At 41.2% G+C, this 23988-nt stretch overlaps 1 protein-coding gene across 1 annotated transcript; it reads left to right on the top strand.

The window, feature by feature from the left end:
- Window positions 1-251: 251 nt before the first annotated feature.
- Window positions 252-23647, top strand: l(3)72Dn (UTP4 small subunit processome component l(3)72Dn). The gene is made up of 13 exons (XM_080270069.1): window positions 252-468; window positions 5575-5629; window positions 7085-7273; window positions 7416-7500; window positions 10144-10238; window positions 11361-11458; window positions 11772-11890; window positions 16309-16467; window positions 20070-20140; window positions 20681-20842; window positions 21799-21933; window positions 22303-22425; window positions 22844-23647. The coding sequence occupies exons 1-13, from the start codon at window positions 299-301 to the stop codon at window positions 23645-23647; spliced, it is 2265 nt and encodes a 754-aa protein (XP_080126195.1). The 5' UTR covers window positions 252-298.
- The last annotated feature ends 341 nt before the right edge of the window (window positions 23648-23988 follow it).

Genomic DNA, 23988 nt, shown 5'->3' with positions numbered 1-23988 from the left:
AGCATTGAAGTTTAGCATGTCTCAAAGTAATTAGACGATTTTTTTATTTAGAAAGGCTTAGAGATATTTTGAGATTTTAGCACATTTGCTAATATCATCTGACGTTCTTAGGGTTTGACGTTTTAGGTTAGGTATATGTATTTTTTTTACATGGGTTTGGTATGACTGTCCTCCCGGGTGGGTATTAGGTGGCCGAACTTTTCGTAAACACGTGTGTCAGTGAATGGCCCGGAAACTATATTCCAGTGCTGTGGTGGTGTTATAGTTAGAATATTCAGTTCTTACAGCCATACGAATTATGGATAACCCTACTGACAAGAAGACGAAGAAGAGGAAGGAAGTTGGGTTGAATTCAGCAAAGGCATTCCACGAATATGTTGCTCACAATGTGCGGTTTTATGATTTTGAGCCCAAAGCCATCCATTGCATGAGCTATGAGGACGAAACCAGTCGATTGGCTTTGTCAAGGTAAGTACATGTGGTAAAGTAACTAGCCTACAGTTTAAGCTGGAAACCCTGAATGCTAATAAAGCACCAGTACCGGACGGCATTTCACCACACATCTTGAAGATGTGTGCTGGACTGCTATGTGAGCCACTAGCAGACATATTCATCCATGGCCACAGGAGAGGTACCTGACGACTATAGTAGGACTCGCGCCCGTTTGCGGCTGTGATGTGGCCCGCACCTGTGTACAATGGTGCCACGTTTCCCCAACTTACGATGTGAAACGGAAGCTATTTATGTACAAGGCATCACAAATTCGATAAATTCAGATGAATAAAACTTACACTTGTGTATTTTGATGGATGAATCAACAGTAATCTTATTATGCATAGAATATTTATACAGTAACACAGAAACATGGCATACATTTTGTACAGTGTTTCTAAAAGAAATTGTAGTCACTTTTAATGGTTTTTAGCGTAGTTTTAGGGTGGGTAATAATATCACAGTTATGGATATAAGATAATGAGCCTGAAAAAAGAAGAAATATGCCAATATCCAAAGTAAAAGAAATAATTCATGTAATTCTTGTGAGTGGCAACACTTACTCAGTCTGGCCTTAGGTAAAGTACGTACCTCCGTAGACCCAAGCATAGCTTGTACAGGTGTTGCTAGGGAAAAATGCTCACATTTACCGGCATTTACCATAATTTTAAGGACAAGGAATAATCACATTTATAATCATAAGCTAATATGTAGGACAAAATAGTAGGCATATGCCAATACCGAAGTAAAAAAAAAAAAAACATTATTCACTCGCGAGCGGCAACACTTCCACACCCAGTCGGTGAGAGAGCGAGCGAGCGAGAGAGAGAGAGAGAGGCAGGAGAGGGGCATGCATTGAATGCATTGTCGGCATCACTAAATATAACAAAACCAAATTAACAAATGAAAGCACAATTATAAATAACTTATAAAAGAATCAGAAGTACTCAGGGTGGCTCACATTTCCCGCCAGGAGAGAGAGAGAGAGATAACGGTATAGAAAACGTGGCAACACTGTACACAGATGCGGGCCACACCACAGCCGCAAACGTGGGCGAGTCCTACTATAGAGAAGGGCTAACATCTCGCCGATACACAAAAAGGGTAGCAAGAGCAATCCACAAAATTACCGACCTGTATCACTGACCAGTGTTGTCTCCAAAGTTATGGAAAGTTTTGTCAGGGAGGAGCTTATAACACATGTGGAAATTAACTACATCCTGAGTACTGCACAACATGGGTTTAGGACCAGGAGAAGTTGCCTCACTAACATAATGATATAGTGAATGCAGTAGACAACCAGGTGTGGGTGGATGCCAATTACTTGGATTGTGAAAAGGCATTCAACAGAGTACCTCACCTACAGCTGGTGGTGAAGCTCCAGGCAGTAGGTATAACAGGGGATATGAAGAGATGGATCACCAATTTTCTGGCCAACAAGACACATCGGGTGGCCATAAGGGATGCCTTCTTGGAATGGCTACCAGTGAAGAGTGGCGTACCTCAGGGATCGGTGGTGGGCCCAATTCTTTTCATTATCTACATAAATCTTGTGAAAAACATGGAGTCACCGGCAAGTCCGTTCGCGGATGATGCCAAGATATACAGGACCATCAAGACCCAGGAGGACGTTGAGGCACTGCAAAGAGATATGGACCGGGTGTCAGAATGGAGCAGGAAGTGGCTGCTAACATTTAATGTGGACAAGTGCAAAACTATGCACTTCGGCCGTGGGTACCCCAGGACCAACTGCAGGCTTGGCACGAGAGAGCTGTAAAAGTCACAGGTGGAGAAGGACTTGGGTGTCTTTATTTCAACGGACCTGAAGTCTTCTACGCACGTGGCAAAGGTGGCAGCCAAGGCCAACCACAGGTTAGGGATAATTAAAAGGAACTTCTCTTACATTGACTGGGAGATCCTGCTGCCCCTGTATACTGCCCTGGTGAGGCAGATATTGGATTATGCATCCCAGTGCTGGTCACCTTACCTAATAAAAGACATAAAGTTGCTGGAGCAAGTCCAGCACAGAGCCACCAAGCTAGTGCCAGAATAAGCAGATCTACCATACGAAGAGAGGTTGACAGCCCTTGGCCTGCAGACATTGGAAGACAGAAGGAAAAGGGGGGACATGATCGAGGTGTACAAAATTGTCCATGGCCACGAAGACATCCCCTACACCAGCTTCCTCAAATTTAGTGGCACTGGCCTGAGTGGGCACAGTGTCAAACTGGCTGTGCCGGACCACTGGAGAACCACACTCAAGGGAAATTGGTTTTCAATACGTACACTACATGAGTGGAACCAGTTACCAGAAGAAGTAGTAACAGCACCATCTATAGCCGTCTTTAAATCTAGGTACGACAAACATAAAAAGTTATGAGCAATGGAAGGCTGGCACAATATATAAGGGGTGGGGACCCGACAAGAAAATATTCTTATTTCCCCACAAACCAATACTAGGTAAGATGGATGCCATCTTGACAGATGGATGTCATCTGAATGCCAGTTTTGACATAAAATTGCCCTTGTTAGTGCTGAGTTTTCCAAACCTAAGCTTAATATTTGTAATGACCCAACTTATCCCGCCATGTGCCAGCTATGTTTAGCCCTACGGGTCACCCCAGTGCTGGCCTTTTTTTTTTTTTTTTTTTTTTTTGGGGGGGGTTAAAATGATAGATTTTGATGTGGAAACAATGAATTTTGCCATTAAAATGCTCACCGAGGCTCGGAAATGAGTTTTATTGAGTCCTGCATACTCGTGTACAGGTATAGTCGCTCTCATGCTCACCACATACATGAGAGAAAGCTGTTTTCTATGTAAGATATACTCAGGTATTTATGCTGGGAAGGTACGGTATAGCAATGTTCAGTACACTTTTCTGATTACATATTACTTCAGTATCTATCACAATTTGCGTGTCTTTCTCACTGTGAATGCATTACAGTATCTTACACTTACTGGAAGATAGGTACAGCCTACTGTAACATCATTATGTGCAGTCCTGGCACATACAAGAAGGTATTTACAACTTGACTTCACTATATAGTCCATACACTTACAAGAAAATATTTACCATCTACACTTACATGAAAATATTTACAAAATGCCTTCCCTATGTACAGCACTGGGTGAGGCACACAGGCAGAGTGAGCATGAGGATGGAAACGAGTGAGTGTATGGCCTTAACAGCCAGGGAGATGGTAGAGGAACAGGTGCCTTACATGCCTGCCAATTTTTACCCACAAATCTTGAAAAATGCGGTCACAGTGAAGTTTTTTCTTTAAACCGTTTTAAAACGGCACTGGCCATGGAATTATGTCAGGCCATTTTAAAACAGCACTGGCATGCGGTGGGTTAATGTATCCCAGCCTAACCTAACCTATATTGTGCTAACTTAACCAGACTTGCCCTAACCTAACCTAACTTATCCCTTTTATGAATGTATTTTCATTGTTAATTCTTGGATCCTCCTCATACTTGAAAACACATTTCTGCACATCTTTATACAGTCACTGAATATTTTTTTTTTTTTTTTTTTTTTTTTTTTTAAATTTAAGCCCATTATTGCATCTACATTAAAACTAGATTAGGTTGTATTGGGTTTACTATTGTTTGGTTAGTTCATATTAACAAAGACGCAGTAAAAGGAGACAGGAGTTGGAGAATCTTCCCTCTTTTTTTTATTAAATACGTGGTCTGTTCAGAAAGTATCTGACCTTAGGCTCTAAAAAAAAATAAGTACCGGGTAACTAACCTGTTGAGCTGGGTTACTAATCCCCCTCAAAGTAAGCCCTTCTGACTTGACACGTGTAGCCCAGCATTTTTTTCACTGCCTGAAACATTTTTCATAGTTGGTTTTCAGTATCTTCTGCAGGTGCTTCATCGCATTTGTCATGATCTCTTCTCTTGTCTCAAATCAGGAACCCTTCAGCAGAGTTTTGAGCTTGGGTAATAACCAAAAGTCACATGGAGCTCTGGTGAGTAGGGAGCCTGCCAGACGTGCAGGATCTTGTGCATGGCCAAAAATTCCTGAATCATTTGAGAAGGATGGGTAGGGTCTTTGTCATGGTACAGCTTCCAACTTGCTGCATTCCAAAGGCCTAGTCACTTCCATTGAACTGCATCATGAAGACGACGGATAACGTCGAGGTAGTAATGTTTGTTGACGGTCTGATCTTCTGGTGCGTATTTGTGATGCACAACACCTTGGTAATAAAAAAAAACTGTCAACATGTGAGTGCATTCACCTTGCTGCAGACCTGTCATGTCCTTTTTATTTTTTGGTGGAGGCGACCCTGCATACTTCCACTGTGATGACTGTGCTTTGGTTTCTGGGTCATCTGTACATTCAGGTCTGATCTTTAGTGAAACAATCTTCAGAAAGTCTTGATCACAATTTTTCACACTCCAGTATGTCTTGAGCAATGTTCATCCAAGAGAAGAGATCATGACGAGTGCAACACTTGCAGGAGATACCAAAAACCAACTTTTGAAAACTGTTTCAGGCAATAGAAAGAACACTGGGCTATATGTGTCAAGTCAGAAGGGGCCTGCTTTAAGGGGGATCAGTGTCTAGCTCAACAGGTTAGCTATTCATTTTTTTAAAGCCTAAGGTTGGATACTTTCTGAACAGACCTCGTATGTAAAAAGTACAGTATTTATGATGGATGCTTATTGAAGAAACAGTTTTGGAAATGCATATTAATATTGATGTCCACTAGTTGGATGTCTGTCTTTCAATAGCCAGATGCCACAATCCTGTAAGGGATGGCCATTTGTCTTTAAGTCAGTGGTTTTGTGGGGAGGGGCACCAACCCTCCACCAACCCACTTGTTGACATGTAGGGAACATGTATGGGTTGGTTATATGGTTACCATCCAACATTGTTATGGTTTCCTGACTTGCAGGAAACCATTAGGCTTGTCACTCAGTGTAAAGCTGCCTGAAAAGAAAAGAAGAGTAATAAAAAGCAAGAGGAAAGATGGGGGGAAAGGAAAAGAAGTAATTCTGAAAGTTTACCCTCGTGATCCTGCTAACTCATTCCAGTATGTTTATACCTTCTTACATTTTTTTTTTTTCAGAGCTGATGGAAGTATAGAAATCTGGAACTGCACTGACCAGCCATTCATGCAGAATGTTTTACCAGGTAAGTAGCCTACCTGGTATGGTAATCTAGCTTATCTCAAGTGTGATCTGGTGATGCAGTTTATCAAATTCATAGTACTGTACAAAGCACCAGAACTTCCACATAACCTGTTGTTGCCCCAGGCTTATCAACGTGTGAACCTTGTATAATCGGACAGCTCCACGACCTGGGTATACAGCATTGATACCACCATGTAAAGGTGTTCCTTTCCAGCAGCTCTTATGATCTTATCTGACATATGCTTATTCATGTCATAGACATACACATCCCTTGTGTGAATTTTGTAATCACTAGATTAACAGGCAGATGTACAGTATGTGAAGTGCTTCTGTAAATAAAAATATATACAGGGATATGTACAGTAGCGGGTATGTGTATAAGGTTAGGCTTGTGAGATGATGCAGATTAATAAGGCAGAAAGTCTGGTTGTAAAACTTTGTGAATAATTCAGATGCAGTTAGTCAATGTAAACCACTTTTTTTTTTAAACATTTTGTGGCTTTTAAGTTTATAGTAAATTGCTGAAATAGACCTGTTAGTTCCATTAGCTACTATCTATAATGCTGCTTTGCCAGTTTTCCCCAAATTACAGTATCATTTATATGGTAGAATTGTGTAAATTTGGAACATCCCTGATATAGTGATGACCACTGGTATGATTTCTTACCAAAGTGTTGTGAAGAGAATATATTGCAGTTCTCCTTCCCAGTTGGTGATGACAGCTCATTTAACGTCTTCAGTCTCGTGATGCATTTTGTTTTATGCTGTCTCCATACAGTTTTCTACTTAGGGGACACTTTTGGAAATGGTAAGATTAGATTTAGCTGTAATTAACTCCTTCACTACTGGAGGTCTGTCCTAAATAAAATAAAATCATCTAGTGATAGTAAGGATAAACTGGAAGATGTCTCCCGATTGAGGGGTTCAGGGGGATGGTATGGTGTGTTGGTATACTTGTGAGATTGTACTGAATTTTAGTTGTGTGTTGTGAGGTGGAGCCAGGATTCCAGTGGCTTGAGTGGTGTGTGAATGATCTGTCTGGTCCATTTCACTTGGGATGCTGTTCATAGTTCTCTGACATTCTGAAATTTTGTTTTGGCATCCTACTTCACCCCGTATGTACATAAGAATAAAGGTCAGGTTGATGATGATGATGATGGTGAGGGTGATGTGTATGGTGGTGATAGTAATAGTGAGTATTGTATGGTGGTGTGAGAGGCATTTAACCCATTTTAGTGTCAGTTAAATGATGATAATTCAATGGAGGGTGTAGTATGGTGTTGTGAATGGCATGGGAGAGCGTGGTGTGGTTTGTGAGTGTGGGGAGATGTGAGTGGTAGTTAATTCAGTTACATGTTTCAGATGATGATTGGTTTTCAGTGGATGGTGTGACGTGAGTAGTAGTAATGAGTATGATATGATGTGAGTGGCACTTGACTCATTCAGTCCTGCCTTTCAGATGATGAGAGTTCGGTGGAGGGCGTGGCATGGTGTCAGGGGCGGCTGTTCAGTGCGGGTCTACACGGGTTCATCTTGGAGCACAACGTGGTCACTGGAGAGGTCATTTCACGCACTGCCGTCACAGGGGGACCCACATGGTGTCTCGCCCTATCTCCAGACAAGCGAAAGTTAGCCGTGAGTATTTTAAAGGAGTTAATAGCAATGTCCAAAAGGTGACTTAAAATATAGATGTACAATATTTCACTTTCTAATGTCTCTGTGCTCTTCATATTGTCATACTTAATGGTACAGTATTTTACTTTCCAATTATCTGTAGGCTGGGACAGAGGAAGGCTATGTGTGCTTGTTTGATGTGTTGGAGAGCGGCATCATGTACGACAAAATGTTAGATAAGCAAGAAGGTAAGGACAATGTTTCTACAGTTTGTAGGTCCGTATTAGATTGCCATTTAACCCCCACTGCGCTAATTCTTATCAACCCGATTACCGTGTGTCCTTTTGGGGGCTTTTTATTTTAATATCAAGTTGATCTTTTGTCATCAGAGCAACAGTTTCTGAGCTCGAACTCTTCATCACCCTTGTCTTTTCATAATTTTTGCCTCCTGGGTGGGTGTGAGGGCGACAATAGGTCACCAGCACCACGGGAGGTAGACAGGCGTGAATCCACCATTGCTGAACTACAAACGAGAACTGATTTACTAAATATGTGGTATTTGGCAACTGCGGTGTGGCAGGGATTGGCAACAGCTCCAGTGGTGTAGAGCAATACTCAACGTTCCCAGTGAAACCACTAACGCTTCCTCATGCTTGAAATTATGGCGTGTAGACCCATCACCTCATGTGAGACGATCAGCATGGTCAGGGGTGGCCTGCATATCGCCTCATATGAGGCGATGAGCATGGCGGGGGTTAAGATACAGCCAGTCTTCTTAAAATCTCTGGTGTGTGTAAATTTTAAGTGAAGACTAATGCCCATAGTCTTGAAACTGAGGACAGAGGTTACCCTTTCTGCATCCCGCTCAAAGTGGAAGCTCACACCTTCAATGTAAGTGGCAATCTTGAAAGCGTGAGAGTGCATCCCTTCATGTGGGTAGGCGTGGCAAACAGTTGGTAACACTGATTTATTTTCAAATTTAAAATCTTAGAATTTAAAAAAAAATAAAAGCATATGACAGTTTCTAAGATGGACATAGAATTTAATCCCTTAATGTTGGTAATACTTACCTTTTTTATTGTTAAAGACTGGCATTTGTTCCTGAATCCTCTGTATAAGAGTATGCATACAGGGTTTGGAGAACCTGTACTGTAGGAAAAATTCGGTTCTAGACATAGCATCAAAGGGGTTTGTGCAGTCGGTAATAACCCTACGAATACGCCATGGCTGGTCATACTGATTTTGACAACATTTGTCCCCCAAATCCTTGTTTTTGTTATTTTTCCCTCCCCAAACCCTGAAATGCCACCAGTCCCTCAAGCCACTTGGGAGGAGGGGTTAATCTGAAAACCAATCACAAGCACCGAAAATAAAGGTAAAATTTGTTCAAATCACTCCAAAGTACACCAAAAAAATATATTGCCAAGCCAAAACAAAATAGTGCAAACTTGTACGAGTTTACCGAATGCAAACATGACACTTCGTTATTCAAACTAACCAGTTGTGAATGATTCATCTGTTTAAGAACTACTCGGCCATTCTTTACTGTAGGAATCATTTCATGAACTAATCAAACTAATTATAAAAGTATCATGCACCATATCTGATAAACAGCGTAGTAGCAATAGTGAAAAATAAAATGGAAGTGGATACAGTATCTCATCTTTTTTTTCATCTCATCGTAAATTAACCATCTCCGGAGTAGCGGTGAAGTCTTTTAGAATGATAAAAATATTAAATGCTTATTTTTTTTCTTTATACAATGTTTTTATCATTAAATTATAATTCCAAGCACATACCCCGTAGGGTCCTGCAAATTCTACACAGTTTTCTCTGCACATGGCAGCTATAATGTGATGAAGGGGCATGTGAAGGGGTGCTTTGAGATTCTCGCGGATTCCAGTACTATGCAGTAGCAACCGTCTCTCATTCACCGGGGAATGCTGTCCCTCTCATGCTTTAAGATTACCTAAAGTTACAGATAGGTCAAGGTGAACACCTGCCCACAGTTTAAGACTATGGCCATAAGAGTCAGTTCAGCAGCAGCTAAATAATAAAACAACTGTTAGAAAAATAACTTTGAATTGGAACTAACTTTACAGGCAGTCCTTATCGTAAGTTGGAGTTGTATTCCAAAATATCACAGCTTCTTCCATGTACAGTACTTAGCATGGTCCTGGAAATTAGGGAACGCTGGCAAAATCAGTTGTGTAAGTAGCGGAAGTATGATAGAGTTTTTCATCATCATCATCATCCAATCCTACATTGCCCCATGAGGAGTGTAGGAGCCTGGGGCTAGGCAAGTTGGTCCTGACATTTAAGATGAGAGTGACCAGCCTCACTCATCCCTGAGTGGCATTACATGAGCAGTAAACCCCAACCATCCCTTGGATACAAACCTTCATTGGCTCAATTCGATTGGAGCGCTGTAATTACCCACTAAACCACCAGGTGCCAAAATTTGGTTATATGGTTACCACCCAGCATAGTAAATGGTTCCCTGGTGTACAGGAAACCATATGGCTTGTCACTCAGTGTAGAGTCACCCACACACAGAAGGAAGAGAAAAGAATGAAGAAAGTAAGACAAGAGGGAGTGTAGAAGGACAAGGAAAGAATGAAGGAAAGAAAGACAGAAGAGGATGCAAGGAAAGAGGGATGGAAAAGAGGAAAGAGTAGACACCCAAGAGCAGCACTACATTGAGTGAGTGGATGGTGAGCGTCCCCATCTACCTGTAAATTATTTTGGATCTTATAGCAAAAAAAAAACACCATTAGCCCCATTGGATTTGCTACATCTTTAAATATACCATTGGAATTTATATACATTGGTATTACTGACTCTTGTGATATATATAACAATAATGCTGACTCTTATGTCTGTTGTGCCAGGCCGTATTCTTCATTTGACCTGGCATTGCAGTGGTGATTTCATTGTTACCGGCTCCATCAACTTTGTTCGCCTCTGGTCTCTCAAAACAGGACGGGTAAGTAAGGTGTGTGTGTGTGTGTGTGTGTGTGTGTGTGTGTGTGTGTGTGTGTGTGCATGAGAGAGAGAGTGAGAGAGACTAACAAGGAAAGCACCAGAACATTCCCCTGGACTATGTCAGATCCCTTTTCAGTTCTAGGTGTGAACAGGTAAAGTATTTGGGGATGTGTACTGGCATTAGAAATGTGTACTGTATTTTGAATATTATTGTGCTAAAGAAATTGTTAGACATGCTCTTAATCTTTCACCCACTTTTGTGCTTTCTTGTTCTGTGTTTGTGGATCTTGGCACACCATCTGTAGGTGGCAAAAAGTCAAGCTGATGTGGATGATGGTGGTTTATTGGTGCTGCAGAGATGTAAATTGGTATGAAAGAAACAGCTTGGTGGGATATGAAGGTAAAGAGAACAGTGGAGAGAAATGCAAGAAGTTGGGATGGATACAAGATATCAAGCAATGTGAAATGGTCAGTAAAGAGAAAGAAGAAAAGATTAATAATGAATTTGGAAGAAAAGTGAAAGTTACTGTCATTTCTCTGCTAATGGGAAGTTGTTTTGGTGTTTGGAAAAAGTTGCAAGAAATGTAGGAATGAGTAAAGTGAAAAATATGTAAGTTCTTTCACATAAATGGAAATAAACATACCTGTATTGTTTTGCGGTTAATCCATGAACTGTGGGAGAAGAAAAATCTAGTTGTACCTTTTGGCTGATTTTTTTTTTTCTTTTTTTATTTTTTCTTTTTCTTTTTCTTTTTTTTTACATGGATGCTATGAAGTATATGTATATCAATTTTTAGGGTGATATGTGTCATAGTTTAGCAGCTGCTGTGTTTCACAGTTCGTTGTGTCATGGCTCTGAGGGATAGGGTTATAGTTGGGGGCTGGGGGAGGTGTTGGCAGGTGTGGGTGGTAGTAGATGGGGGAAAGTGTTGTGTGGGATGGGGCAGTGAAGGGTGAGGTGGAGTGGGGGGGACAGCTTGAGGCTTCAGTTGCAGTCTGCCTTGGTGTGGCTCAGGTCATCACTTGCAGTTTGTAGGTTAAAAAGTAGTCGAGAACCTCTGCTGTAGGCCACCCAACTATGTGTGGACAAAAAAATATTAAATTAGGCTGATGGTCTTTTCAGGTGACAAGGTGCTCTATACCCCACCAGGGAGGGGAGGAGATAATTGTATGGTGTGTAGGTATCCTTGATGACATGATCATAGTCAGTGGAGACTCAAGGTTAGTACGCAGTGTTACCATTAAGAAGTTTTGTAAAATTCAGGTTCTTATTCATAACCTTCTGATTCTGGTGACATCTGTTCTAGTTTATTTTTGGTGACATCTGTTTTAGATTATTTTTGCCATCTCCAGTTGCTGTATTTATCCAATGGAAGATTTTTGAAATTGGAGAAGTTAGCTGTAACCCCCATTAACTCCTTCACTATAGCTTGTTTCCCTCAAATCGAGTCAACTCAGAGCATATGGTAAGGAGTTCATGCCTGCATACTTGAACTGTCCACAGTAGTAATGGTATATACCCATGTTATAACAGGGGAAAAGTTTGCTTCTGGAATGGAAATCTTGGCGTGATCACTCAAGTCATCACCACACACAAAGCAGACGTCCTCAGCCTTGTGATTACATCCAACCAGAAGACTGTTTATGTTGCTGGTGAGTTACATGTTTTAAGATCAGACTGTACTGCTGTTTGGAAGAATTGTACTCCCATTTAGAAAAGCTGTAGGGTAACAGTTGGGAAGTAATTAGCTGTTTGGTTTAGCTTCCAGTCCCTAGAAAACATCAGCTATATCATGGCCAACCTTAATCCCTTCAATCCAGTGATACTTTTGTGTTTTGTTCCTGCCATCTCCATATGGTTTTATTCAACTTAGGGAATGTCTATAGATGTGAAGCTCTTAATGTATGCAGTATGTAGTCCTTCAAGTCTGTCATCAGCTAAATAATATTGTCTGAACGTAGCAAGAATAAAAGGACAAATATGTCATCGGAGTGCAGGGGTTACCATGAGGATTGCTTAAGAGGAAGCATGGGATCATTTAGTTTTATTTTGAGAGCAGTTTTGGCCCAACTTGGGCCCTCGTGCACCGAAAGAGGATCCAGTTGAGGCAGAAAGTGTTGCATTACCACATTAAGCAAGTTGCAAATACAGTAGATGCATGATTTAATGAACTTATTCAGCCAACCTGCATTCCGTTATCTCGAATTTTCCACTAAATCGAGTTTCATAATCAAGGCTCAATATAAAGAAAAAATTTCTTGTATTTTGAGTTATTTTCTGCTAAATCCTTGAAGCCAACGATCAAACTAAGTTCCTGACATTGCACACCTAAATTTAGCAAATTATGCTAACTCTCAGTGCTACACGCAGCAGTCCGAACCCATAATTAATACCCCCACTTAAATGCATTATTGTGTACATGTTAACAGTGATACATACAGCACTGACTTACTGATAAAATATACACACATAAAGAATAAGGTGAGGATAGTAGTGTACTAAATACTGTAGTATAGTCATTAAGGATAGCAAACTACAGTAAGGTTTACCTCCAAAAGTAGGGTTTATGCACTTGTTGCAGAAATTTGCCTGACACAGGTAGCCATACTGGCCTCCCCCCAAACCCGTTTCAGGCCTGGGTGTGGTTTACTCACTGTCAGAGTCACCCTTCTTCAACACTGGAGGTGGTAGAGGGGTGACAGAGGGGCTGTGGAGCATCAGGGATGGCACTCCATCTTCTCATTTACAGTAAAACCTTGATCTGACGGACTTCAATAGACTGGAATTTGCTTTTATCGGAATCGAGGAGCTACCGGACTAAATTCTTATATATTGGAAAAAGTCTGATAAAGCCAGAAGAAGTCTGGACTGCCTGACCACTTATGTTCTATACAGTAAGGTAATTAAAAGACATGTTTATCAGTATACAGTACAGTGTTATTATATATGGAATATTATACCATTTGATTATTGTATTGAATATATAATACAGTACAGTACTGCAGTGGTAGGGAAATCAGTTTAAAAACCGTTGGTGCCATCCGGAGTACTGTCCAATACTGTATATTGGAAAAAGTCCGGGTTAACAGGAGGAAGTCCGGATGTCACTTTTATTGGAATTTCGCTTTTTTTTTTTTAATGGCTTGGGCCCCAATTAGTCTGTTATAGTGAGGTTATACTGTACTGTATTTCCAGTTTCTGGCCAAAAGAAAGCCCATCCTCTCCTCCTTTTCCTGAACCTTAAGCATGGTTCATAAAAACTTTGGTTCACTGAAAAAAAAAACACAGATAAGGCTGCAATACCAAGGCAAAGCTGCACACATGCAGAACAGTTGTTTACAGTTAGGGGATCACAGGAAGACTGCATGTTTGGCAGAGACGTGTGACAACACCACACACTGCCCATCAGGGGAGTGCTCGATGACGCGTTTGATTTACGGGTCTTTTTCCAGTAATTCGGTGTATTTTGGAGCGGAATTTCCATAATGAAATTGTACTAATTTTAATGGAAATTTTTCTTTAAATTGGGAAAAAAAAACACCTGGAAAAAAATGATTCTATTATCTCGGGCATCTGCTAAATCAGTGTTCATTAAATCGAGCATCTACCATACTTTATGAATATCATCATCATCATCATCTGAACCTCCCTTCCCATCCTATGGCAGGGTGAGGAGTAGCAGCGTTCAGACAGCCAAAGTATGCTCAGTTCAATGGGCCACGCTTCCATTCACTCATCATTGAAGCCCACAGAATCCTGGCTCCACCTGATAGGCCAAAAGGTTTCACCACATGATGTAGCTTCATAAATACCTAACCGATAGAGTCAGTCCTAATGCTGTCACATTAAAAGGAGTGCTAAATCCCTGGTCATGCGCTTCTTTGCACAAAATTCATCCAGCCAGCCCGATCTCTTGTCAGTCCCCTAGCCTCACCAACTTCCATACCTCTTTTCCTCACACACTCATGTACCATTGCTCTCCACCTTCTTGGCCTACCTTGCCTCCTCCCTCCTTCAGATTCGCTGAGATATACTGTACCTTTTTCACCATTCTATTGTCATCCATTCTCTCCACATGACCGTACCATCTCAATACACTCTCTTCAATTCGGGTGTCCACAGACTACCTCACTCCACATCTTTCATGAATCACATTATTCTGTATCCTATCCACTCTTTCATTTAAACAATTTGTAGTACTATGATGGTGTTGGAGAGGGATGCCTTCATCTGGAGGCACTGATGTAACCAGGCAGCTTCGCTGGTTGGTTATACTGTACAAACATCCCCCAACTTCTCCCCTATCCCTCAAAACAAGGATGGTGAATTGCTGGATGATAGAAATTTCAGTCTGCAGTCCACTGGGATCACATTTCAAATGAACCTACAACAACATAAACAACAACAACATACCACCAAACATATCATGACACGGAGTTGGTGTTTGTTATTCAGCAGACCACTGCATGGCATTTTATCTTAGCACTGTTTTTGAGATTAAATTATGTTGATGTTTGTTATTCTGCTCATTTCATTACAGCACAAACTCCAAAACATGAACAATGAAAGAAGAAAAGCATTCAGGAGCCGAATGCAAATCACCTGCCAGAATATGCTGTTGGCCAAGTCCAAGGTTTTGGCCATATCTTAATACCCTGAAAGTTTCATTTTGATAGCTCAAGCCATTCATGAGATATAATGGTGCTAAAAGGGGGTGATAAAAACTACTTGACCTTGAGCAGCCATTTTGCTGACCTTGACCATGACCCTGAGTGCCCATTTTCGTACACGGCCAAGATTTTGCATCTTGATACCCTGAAGGTGTCATGTTGATAGCTCAAGCTGTTCATAAGATATAATGGTACTTAAGGCAGGGGATAAAAACTAGTTGATCTTTGGCAGCCATTTTAGTGACCTTGATGTTGACTCTGAGTGCCCATTTTCGAACTCAGCCAAGAATTTGACTGTATCTTGATACCCTGAAGGTTTCATGTTGATAGCTCAAGCTGTTCATGAGGTATAATGGGAAGAGATACACACACACACACACACACACACACACACACACACAGGCATAAACATTATCATTCCGCCTCATAAGGGGGTGATGAAAAAGTGACCTAGAACAAGGACTTTGTGTATACTTTGTTATTGTCGTATGCTGCTGTAGAGTTATGTAACCACAGTTCTGTATTCTTAAAGTATAATTCCCATCATAATTTCTGTCATTTCTAAGTTGGCCTAGAAGATTATGAAACACCTCTTCCCCAGTGATTTTCCTGAGTATTTTGCCTTAGTACTTCCTTCATTTTTCATGTCCTTGGTCTGCCTCTCAGTCTTCTTCCCACAACTGTGACAGTCATTGCTTTTCTTGGTATTCTGATCATTTAACTGCCATTCTTTTTAAGCCTGTCACCTGAATGAGATACTTTTCATTATACTCTTGCCACCTCTAGATAATTAGTTGGCTTAGGAGAGACTCAAGCTGAAAGGGTTAGATATATCCTTCATTAACTCCATCACTGCTAGGGAGCTCCTTTTTTATTAAAATTATCCAGTAAAGGCCAGAAATAATTAAATAACTTTCTCATGCCAAGGATGGACCCAAGTGTAGTTCTTTTCAGATTTCAGTTACATTAATCCTTGGTGCTTGAGAGGGATGCCTTCACATGGTGGCGCTGATATTATCGGTTGGCTCTTCTGTCTGGTCATACAAACATCCCTCAGTTCCCTCTCTGTTTCCCAAAAGAAGGATGGTGGACAGCAGAAATTGAACTTCATTCTGTAGTCCACTGAGTTCACATTCAGGTGAGCACTGGATTGCAGCCATCACTACTACTACTATTACACTTAGCCACAAGTTTCGTCTTTCACAGCTGCCAGTATTCCCTAACTAAAACTCCATGTAACTGACATTTAACTATAATCCATTCCAAAGTATAATTTTAGTTAGGATGATGGAGTTTAAATAAAGTAGTATGAACAAGTGTGGAAGGGTGTGTGTTGTGGCTTTATCTGATTTTGTTTCAGAATGGACTGTAATCACCTTGTTATTTTACCTGTCCCCAAGGAGTGGACCCAGTGATTGTGCAGGTAACTCGTGTGAGGACCGAGGGAGATGGTAAGGGGGCAGGAAGTGAGACCTGGGTCAAAACACACACACGCCACCTCCACACACATGATGTCAGAGCCCTCACCCTTACTGCTGAAAACAGGCTATACTCAGGAGGTGAGATGTTCATTTTTTATCCTTCCATTTACCCCACTAATCCTTTTCTGCTCCATGAGGAGCTTGGGAGCCGGGGGGTTACTCTGCCCTGACATTTAAGGCACGGGTCACCAGGCATCGTTTGGTCATAAGGTTACTACCCAGCACAGTGAGTAGTTTCCCTGGTTACGTGAGTTACAGCAAACCATTTAGCTAGTCACTTGGTGTTGTCACCTGAAGGCAGCACTACACTGAGTGAGTGGGTGGTGGGTGCCCCCCACTTTTATAATTGATTTACTTGTGGCATTTCTTATTTTTGTTTTTATTTTAAATTTAGAGAACCTCTGAAGGTCCAGTAACTGTCCAGGGCCCAGGCAAAATGAGCATGTTCATGTGGCTGTGTGTAATGTAAGAGGTGTGAATGGGGAGAGTAAGAGGGTGAAAGTGGTGAATATGTTTAAGAGTAATGGCACTGAAATGAAGATAAAAGGATGTGAAGTGGAGGAGCAGGAGGGTGTGAAATGGGGAAGGTCGAGTACAAATGCACATGGAAGATACGAAGAAAGAATTGCGTTGGTGATGAGTGATGAGTGACAGAGGGGAATGAAAGACTACAAATGTGCCAGGTACAGTTGGAGGGACACAAGTCAAGAGTAAAGCACTGGAAATTAGTTATTTGAGAGGAGCCTATGGAGTCACATGGAGAGACAGACTGACAAAATAAGGATGTGAAGGAGCATTGTGGTGTGGATGTGGATGTGATAGGAAGTGTTAGGAGAAACACATTGAGGTGGTTTGGCCATGTGGAGAGGATGGAGAGTAAGAGACTGATGAGGAGAGTATGTGAGTGAGGTGGAGGGGGAGAGAGGGAGAGGGAGGGGGAGGCAGAGGATGAGATGGAGAGATGGAGTGGAGAGGTATATGAGAGAGGGATGTGTGAGCTTGGAGCAGGGCAGTGAAATGGTGGGGGACAGGGCGATGTGGAGGTGATTTGTTTGTGGCCACCCCGTATGGGATTAAGGCATCTGGCAATAGATAGATAGATAGACAGTTGAATGTCAAGTTTCAGTACAAGAAGGTGAGAATGGCAGTGATTGTTGCATATGCATCTTGCAACAATAGGGGTGAGGCAGAAAAGGGTTAGGTTCTGGGATCAGCTGGATAAAGTTAGAGAATAGAACAGAATATTCATATATATATATATATATATATATATATATATATATATATATATATGAGGCGTCTAGAACCAAAGGGGCATCGGTGCCAAAATGTACTTTTGAGTTATGACGCTTTAAAGTTGTGTTTATGGCAGCGTCATAGCCAGAAGGCAATAAACAAAGCTTTTATACATCAAAATGATCATCAGCGCCTATGCTCAACATGTAAAGCCAAAAAAACAAAACAATAATAACCGTAACCACAAAATAGGCAGTAAACCAAACCCCCAATTTATAAGTGGGCATAATAAAATATTGTAGGGATTTAAAATCATAGCAGAAAAAACATCAACGAATGTATTAATGTACAAAACTGTATTAACTGAAGATTCCAGTTCACTTAATATTAATAAACGAATAATTATTACTGTTATTTCACGTTTTTTACAACTAAAACTGAAATCAATGCAGTTATTATTTTTCCTCTACCATAATAGATTGAAATAATAACACTAAAAAAAAAAAAGTAGTGTAGTGCTTAAGTAAATTGAGAAGGGGTAGTGGGGGGTTAAATGCTGGGGTCATCTAGGAGAACGACATCCAACTCTGCCTCCTCAGTGCCACGCCCCCTCCCGCTGTCTCCCCTCACCACTCTCTTTTCCTCTTCCTTTCTACCTTTTTCCACTTCTCCACACACTTCTGACACTTACGAGAGGTTATAGGCACCACCTCCTCACTGTAACTATGTGATGAACTCATCTTGTCACCCCCCCTTCAACCCCAATAACAACAGCTCATCTTGTCATCAATAATCCACGATAAATGGGGTAAAAATCCAATACGTAATCATTATACACCTCAGTGAACACGGGAGGGAAGCCTCAACGGCACACCGGGTGGGCCACACGCTTACTGATTGGCTGCTCTGGGGGAGTGGCAGAGAGTGAGAATGCTGATTGGTTTGGGCTGTGTGGCTTAGATGCCTGCCTGCTCTGATTTGTTCGCCCGGCAGCATGGACAAACCCACGTGACTTTGAGCCCCTCTACCACTGTCCAGAAGGCCGAATCTTGTATGGCAACCAGTGCTGCCACTGAGAAGAGGGTTAAACCTGTTGTCTCTCCTACCTAACTCAAAACCAGTATATTGGTGGGGATGCCCCTTTGGCTCTAGACGCCTCATATATACACACACACACACACACACACACACCAGAATCGAAGAGTGTCCTGAGATGGTATGGTCATGTGGAAAGAATTGATAACAATAGAGTGGTAAAAAAGGTATTCCTGAGCGAATTTGAAGGAGGGAGGAGGCAAGGTAGGCCAAGGAGAAGGTGGAGAGATATGGTGAATAAGTGTGTGAGGAAGAGAGGTTTGGAAGTCGGTGAGGCTAGGGAACTGACAAGAGATCGAGCTGGCTGGATGAATTTTGTGAGGAGAAGTGCGTGATCAGGGATTTTGGCACCCCTTGTGAGCATGGCAGCGTCCGGATTGACTCAGTCAGATACGCGGTGTGAAGCTGCAGAATGTGGTGAATGTTTTTGGCGTATGCGGTAGAGCCAGGATTCCAGGGGCTTGAATGATGAGTGAATGGAAGTGTGGCCTATTTGGATTGGGCAAGTCTGTGCTGTCTGGACATTGCTACTCCTCCCCTTGCCCTTGGGTGGGAAAGGAGGTCCAGATGGTGATGATGATGATGATGGTGATATATACATACACATACAGTAAAACCCCTCCAATATGAACACCAGTAATCCGAATATCCCAATATTCCTAATTCTTCAGCACAAAATTTTCCAAATTTTTATGGGCTTTTTTTGAAATTTTCTGGGCTTTATCTAAAGATTTATCTGGGTTGGACGTGCTATTGGACTTGGACGTACTGTACACACAATAAAAAAAGTATTGTGCAGGAGTGTTACGATGATATCTGAAATGATCGATATAGCTTGTGTAGTGCTTGGAAAATTAATTGATTATAATCTGAATATGCATCCAGTGACAATATCAACCATAAATTGTCATAAGAAACCCATCTATGACATACTTATGTAAGCATGTTTGACAACAAGGGGGAAAAATCATCAAACATTCCTAGAGTCCATCATCCATGGCGTCAAAGTGTTTCAGGCCAAATGTGCACCGATACTGTTTTTATTGTGTGTACTTGCTTGCAACTATTCATCTACACTTCTGTGCATCTTCGGCATCTAAAACAATAACCCGTATAATTTTAAGAGTTTATTTGATGATCAGCTGCATATTTCTAATGTTTTCAAAGGCCCCTCCCAATATTTCAAAAAAACAATAGCCCAAAAGACCCTCGGTCTCCTGCCATTCGGATTACAGGATTTTTACTGTATATTTTTTAAACTCTGGATTGTATAACTAAAAAGAACATGAAAATGCAAATTATAATGAGAACATACTGTATTAATTTTTATAACCTTTTTCATACATCAGGTGTGGACACAATACTGGCCCTGAGCTACTACCCCCCAAAGACTGTCCTAAAGTTCCATGCAAACCCACCGGTCAGTATGTAGTGTTGTGTAGTGTAACTGTTTGTTTTGTGAGTACAGATAACTCATTCAATCCCATGAAATAGTTTTATTATTATTAATATTATTATTATTATTATTATTATTACCATATTATTACTATTACATGTTTTTTTTAATTGCTGCTATCTTTAAATGCTTTTGTGTATCACAGGAGATACTTTTTGAACTAAGTATGGCCCTCATGAACCCCTTCATTGCTAGGGTACAATCCTAAGCTGAACTGAATTGCCTGGAAGTAACAAGAATGGAATATAAAAGACATCATCAAAGTCAAAATACCCCAGCAGTTGATGACAACTTTTTGCAGGCTTCCAGTGAATGGCTCTTTCTTTTAAACAAAAGCGTTGTATAAATAAAAAAGCTTTAGGTCATTTTGTCATACAAGATGAGGGGAATTTTCACAAGGGGTTTCCTTTCGTCAGTAATTATATAATGATGATGATGCTCAGTGTAGTACTGTGGTGTCTTGTTCATATTAGTTCCACCATTGATAAATTGTGTTGTGAACAGCATGGGAGTGTGTGTGTGGCGGGTGCAGCCTCGTGTGTGTTGTTACGCTACTGTGATAGACTAGAACTGTGGCGTCTGGGGTGCACCATACCTAGACCATCAGGAACGCGCAAGCGCAAGAAGAAATCCAAGAGCACAGCAGTCCTCTTACCCATACTTGAGGTGAGTGTTTAAGTGTCCTTGTAAGTATATACATGTACAGTAAGTCCTGTTTGAGTTGCCGTATTTGGCATTATTTTTTGCTGTTTTGTCCATCCATTCATTATCCATCTAATAACCAGTCCCTTTTTGCCCCTTCATGAGCTGAGGGATCTGTTGACTAGGCTTCTCAGTCCCAACATTTAAGGTGAGATTGACCAGCCTGCTTGCCACTCAGTGGTGTTACAGGTTTACCTGAGCAACAGAAATTCTTATGATCTCCACCTGCATAGTGCACTTCAGTTTAGTAGACAACCAGGTGTCATTTAGTAATATGGTTACCAACCACACAGTGTAGTAAATGGCTTCCTGAATTTCAGGAAACATTTCAGTATTTGGCTTGTCAATTAGCACTGTCACTTGAAGGCAGCACTACATTGAGTGAGTGGATGGTGGGCCCCCCTAATTACCACTTACACTCCTGTTTGCCACTTGTTATTAAGTCCTCAGTGAATGACAGAAAAATTGCTTGTCAAAATTCCATTGCTACCCATAAATCTGATGTACCAGTTCCCACAATTTACTGTTCCAGTTGTGCATATACTATATAGCTGGTGTATATTAACACACATCCCTTACTTATGACAAGGATTATTGATAGTTTTTGTTGTGACCTTAGATACATAGCATAAAAGAACACCAAAAAAAGGCCACGTATGGCAAGGACTGCCCATATCACAACAGCATGCCACCTTCATTCATATGATGTGTGTTTTTATGTTTTCTTGCTGCCTCGAAACAGTTTTATTCAGTTTGAAAGAGTGCACCAGTAGTGAAAGAAATTATCAAGAGTATACCTGTCACTCAGGTCTGGAAAAGTCTCTCCTGAAATGAACAGAATAATCTTTAAGTAGCAAAAATAAAACGGTAAAATGCTGCTTGGAAATTAAAGCCTTTGTTTTCTTCTTCCATCTCTCCAGGATCGTGCCAAGCTGTTAGAGATCCGCAGCAAGCAAGGGAGGCTGATTGACTGGTGTGCTGTGTCCCAGAATGCACTGTGGATTGTGTACATTGTCTCATACAGCCTCAGAATATGTCAGTTCTGCCCTCCTGGTGTAAGTATTGTGCAGTTTTACTTAATATGATGTTGTGGTTGTGTGTATTATTTCATGAGAAGAAGAGAGAGAGTTAAACACATATACAAGCATGCTTCTGATTCAGGACTGGTGTAATTACATTGGCTGAGGTGTTTTTGTTACCTACTGGTGGGTCTTGCAGAAGATTAGTAAACAAATTCAGATAGTTGAATTGTTCCCAGCTCCAGCCTGGAATGGAACTTGCATCCATTTAGACAGCAGATAGCTTCTCTGACCACTTTATGATGATGATTATGATATTGACACAGACACTGATACTGTTGGTTATAATTCTTGCATCATTTTTTTTTTTTTTTGGCCGCCTGCCCCCCCCCCCCCCCCCCCCAGTCTGGCAACCAGGCCGGAGTGCGTCGTGTGAGAGGCCTGAGTAAGGACATTCTACCCAGCTACCAGGCCGTGTGGCTTCAGGAGGCAAAACTGGCCTCAGCATCCACCACAGGAGTCATACAGGTGAGAATGGGCTTGATGGTGGCTGGGAGGTGTAGGTGGCAGGAAGGATAAAGCAGGGTCCTACTACTACTCAGTCTTTTTCGCCATTGACATCCTGTCTTTCAAACCATTCATTGAAGCTCCAGGAAGTTAAATTGTCATGTGCATCTGGAATTGGTGGCAGGGATGGTCCAGGTTGAGCCAGAACCATTGTGTCTCCCCATTAAGCAGATTTCCCAAATGTTGCTATGCTGGGCATCTAATCCACCATTCAGTATACTAGATTGTAGCAGAGTAGCCTTAAGCCTCTACTCCTCAAAGGAAGATATTTTTTTTTTTCTGCTTTATCCTCATATGTTTCATTTCATAAGGTTGGAAGATATTTTGGCATATTTCCTGTCATCCAAAACAAAGATAAATTTTTGCTTTCTGTTTCCAGATCATCTCTATATCTGAGATTGAGGCAAACGTAGAGGGTGAAGTGCATTTGGCGGAGGGCCCAAGTGTAGTTCAAATGACCCCCAGTTCTGATGGTCACTTCTTAGTTGTGGTTGACAACAAAAATCAAGTGACAGTCATCAATATAGAACTGGGTGAAAAGTACCCCTTACCGAGGTATGACTCCCCCGTAACAGCAGTTGGCATGCATCCATCCACTCGGGTAGTGGTGGTTGCACATGCTGACATGATGATCAAGGAGTTCAGTCTGGATACCCAGCAGTACACGCCCTTCACACGACAGGCCTTGTGCGACCCCCACCCGGATCTTCACAGAAGATCCTCAGTCATAAGAAACATCAGCTTTGATCCTCAAGACTCTGCTATAATCCTTTTTCATGATGATGACTCCATTATAATTCTGAACAAGAGCAAGGCAGGGTTCATTGCAGACCAGCAAAATCCAGCAGAGGTTGATGGTGAAATTCAGTCTTCAGATGCAAATAACAGCACTTCTAATGCCAGAAGTACTAGTAAAGTTGCAAACCAACCAAATCCAATAAAGGTACAAGGTAAAATGCCTAATCCAACAAAGGCAAAAGGTAATATCCAGTCTTCACATACAAATAATATTGCACCAAAGGCCAAAAGCACAAGTATTTTTTCTTTCGTGAACAGAACCAATCGTATCGTCTATTTCTCCCATGTCAAAGATGATTCGGTGGTAAGTGTGGAGCTTAACCATCTACAGCTTCAGGAAAAACTGCCTCCTATGTTAAAACTCAAGAAATATGGTGCTGGTTGAGGAATCACTTTGTTGCTATTTATAGTTTTCTTAAACAGTATGTGATAGTTTTTTTTTTTTTTTGCTTTTATTCTTAGTCTTAACCTTGAATCCCTTGGTTATCACACGTAATTGGTACCGCACCTAGTACTGTACATGATAACAACCTGCGGGATTTATCCTAACTGGTACTAAGTGCCCTACTTGTAAACCCAAATGTTCTCATATACAGCAGTTTAGACTCACTGAATACATATATATATATATATATATATATATATACTGTTGTTGTAAGTATCAGAAACACACATAGGCATGGTTAGGTTAGTAGAAACTGATGTAAAGGGCACAATAATGAAGGA

The sequence above is a fragment of the Coenobita brevimanus genome, chromosome 39, assembly GCF_032717465.1.
Source record: "Coenobita brevimanus isolate Jiangsu-jjx chromosome 39, ASM3271746v2, whole genome shotgun sequence".
Lineage (NCBI taxonomy): Eukaryota > Metazoa > Arthropoda > Malacostraca > Decapoda > Coenobitidae > Coenobita > Coenobita brevimanus.
The sequence above is the reverse complement of the archived record's forward strand: the minus strand, read 5'-3'. Positions and strand labels throughout refer to the sequence as shown.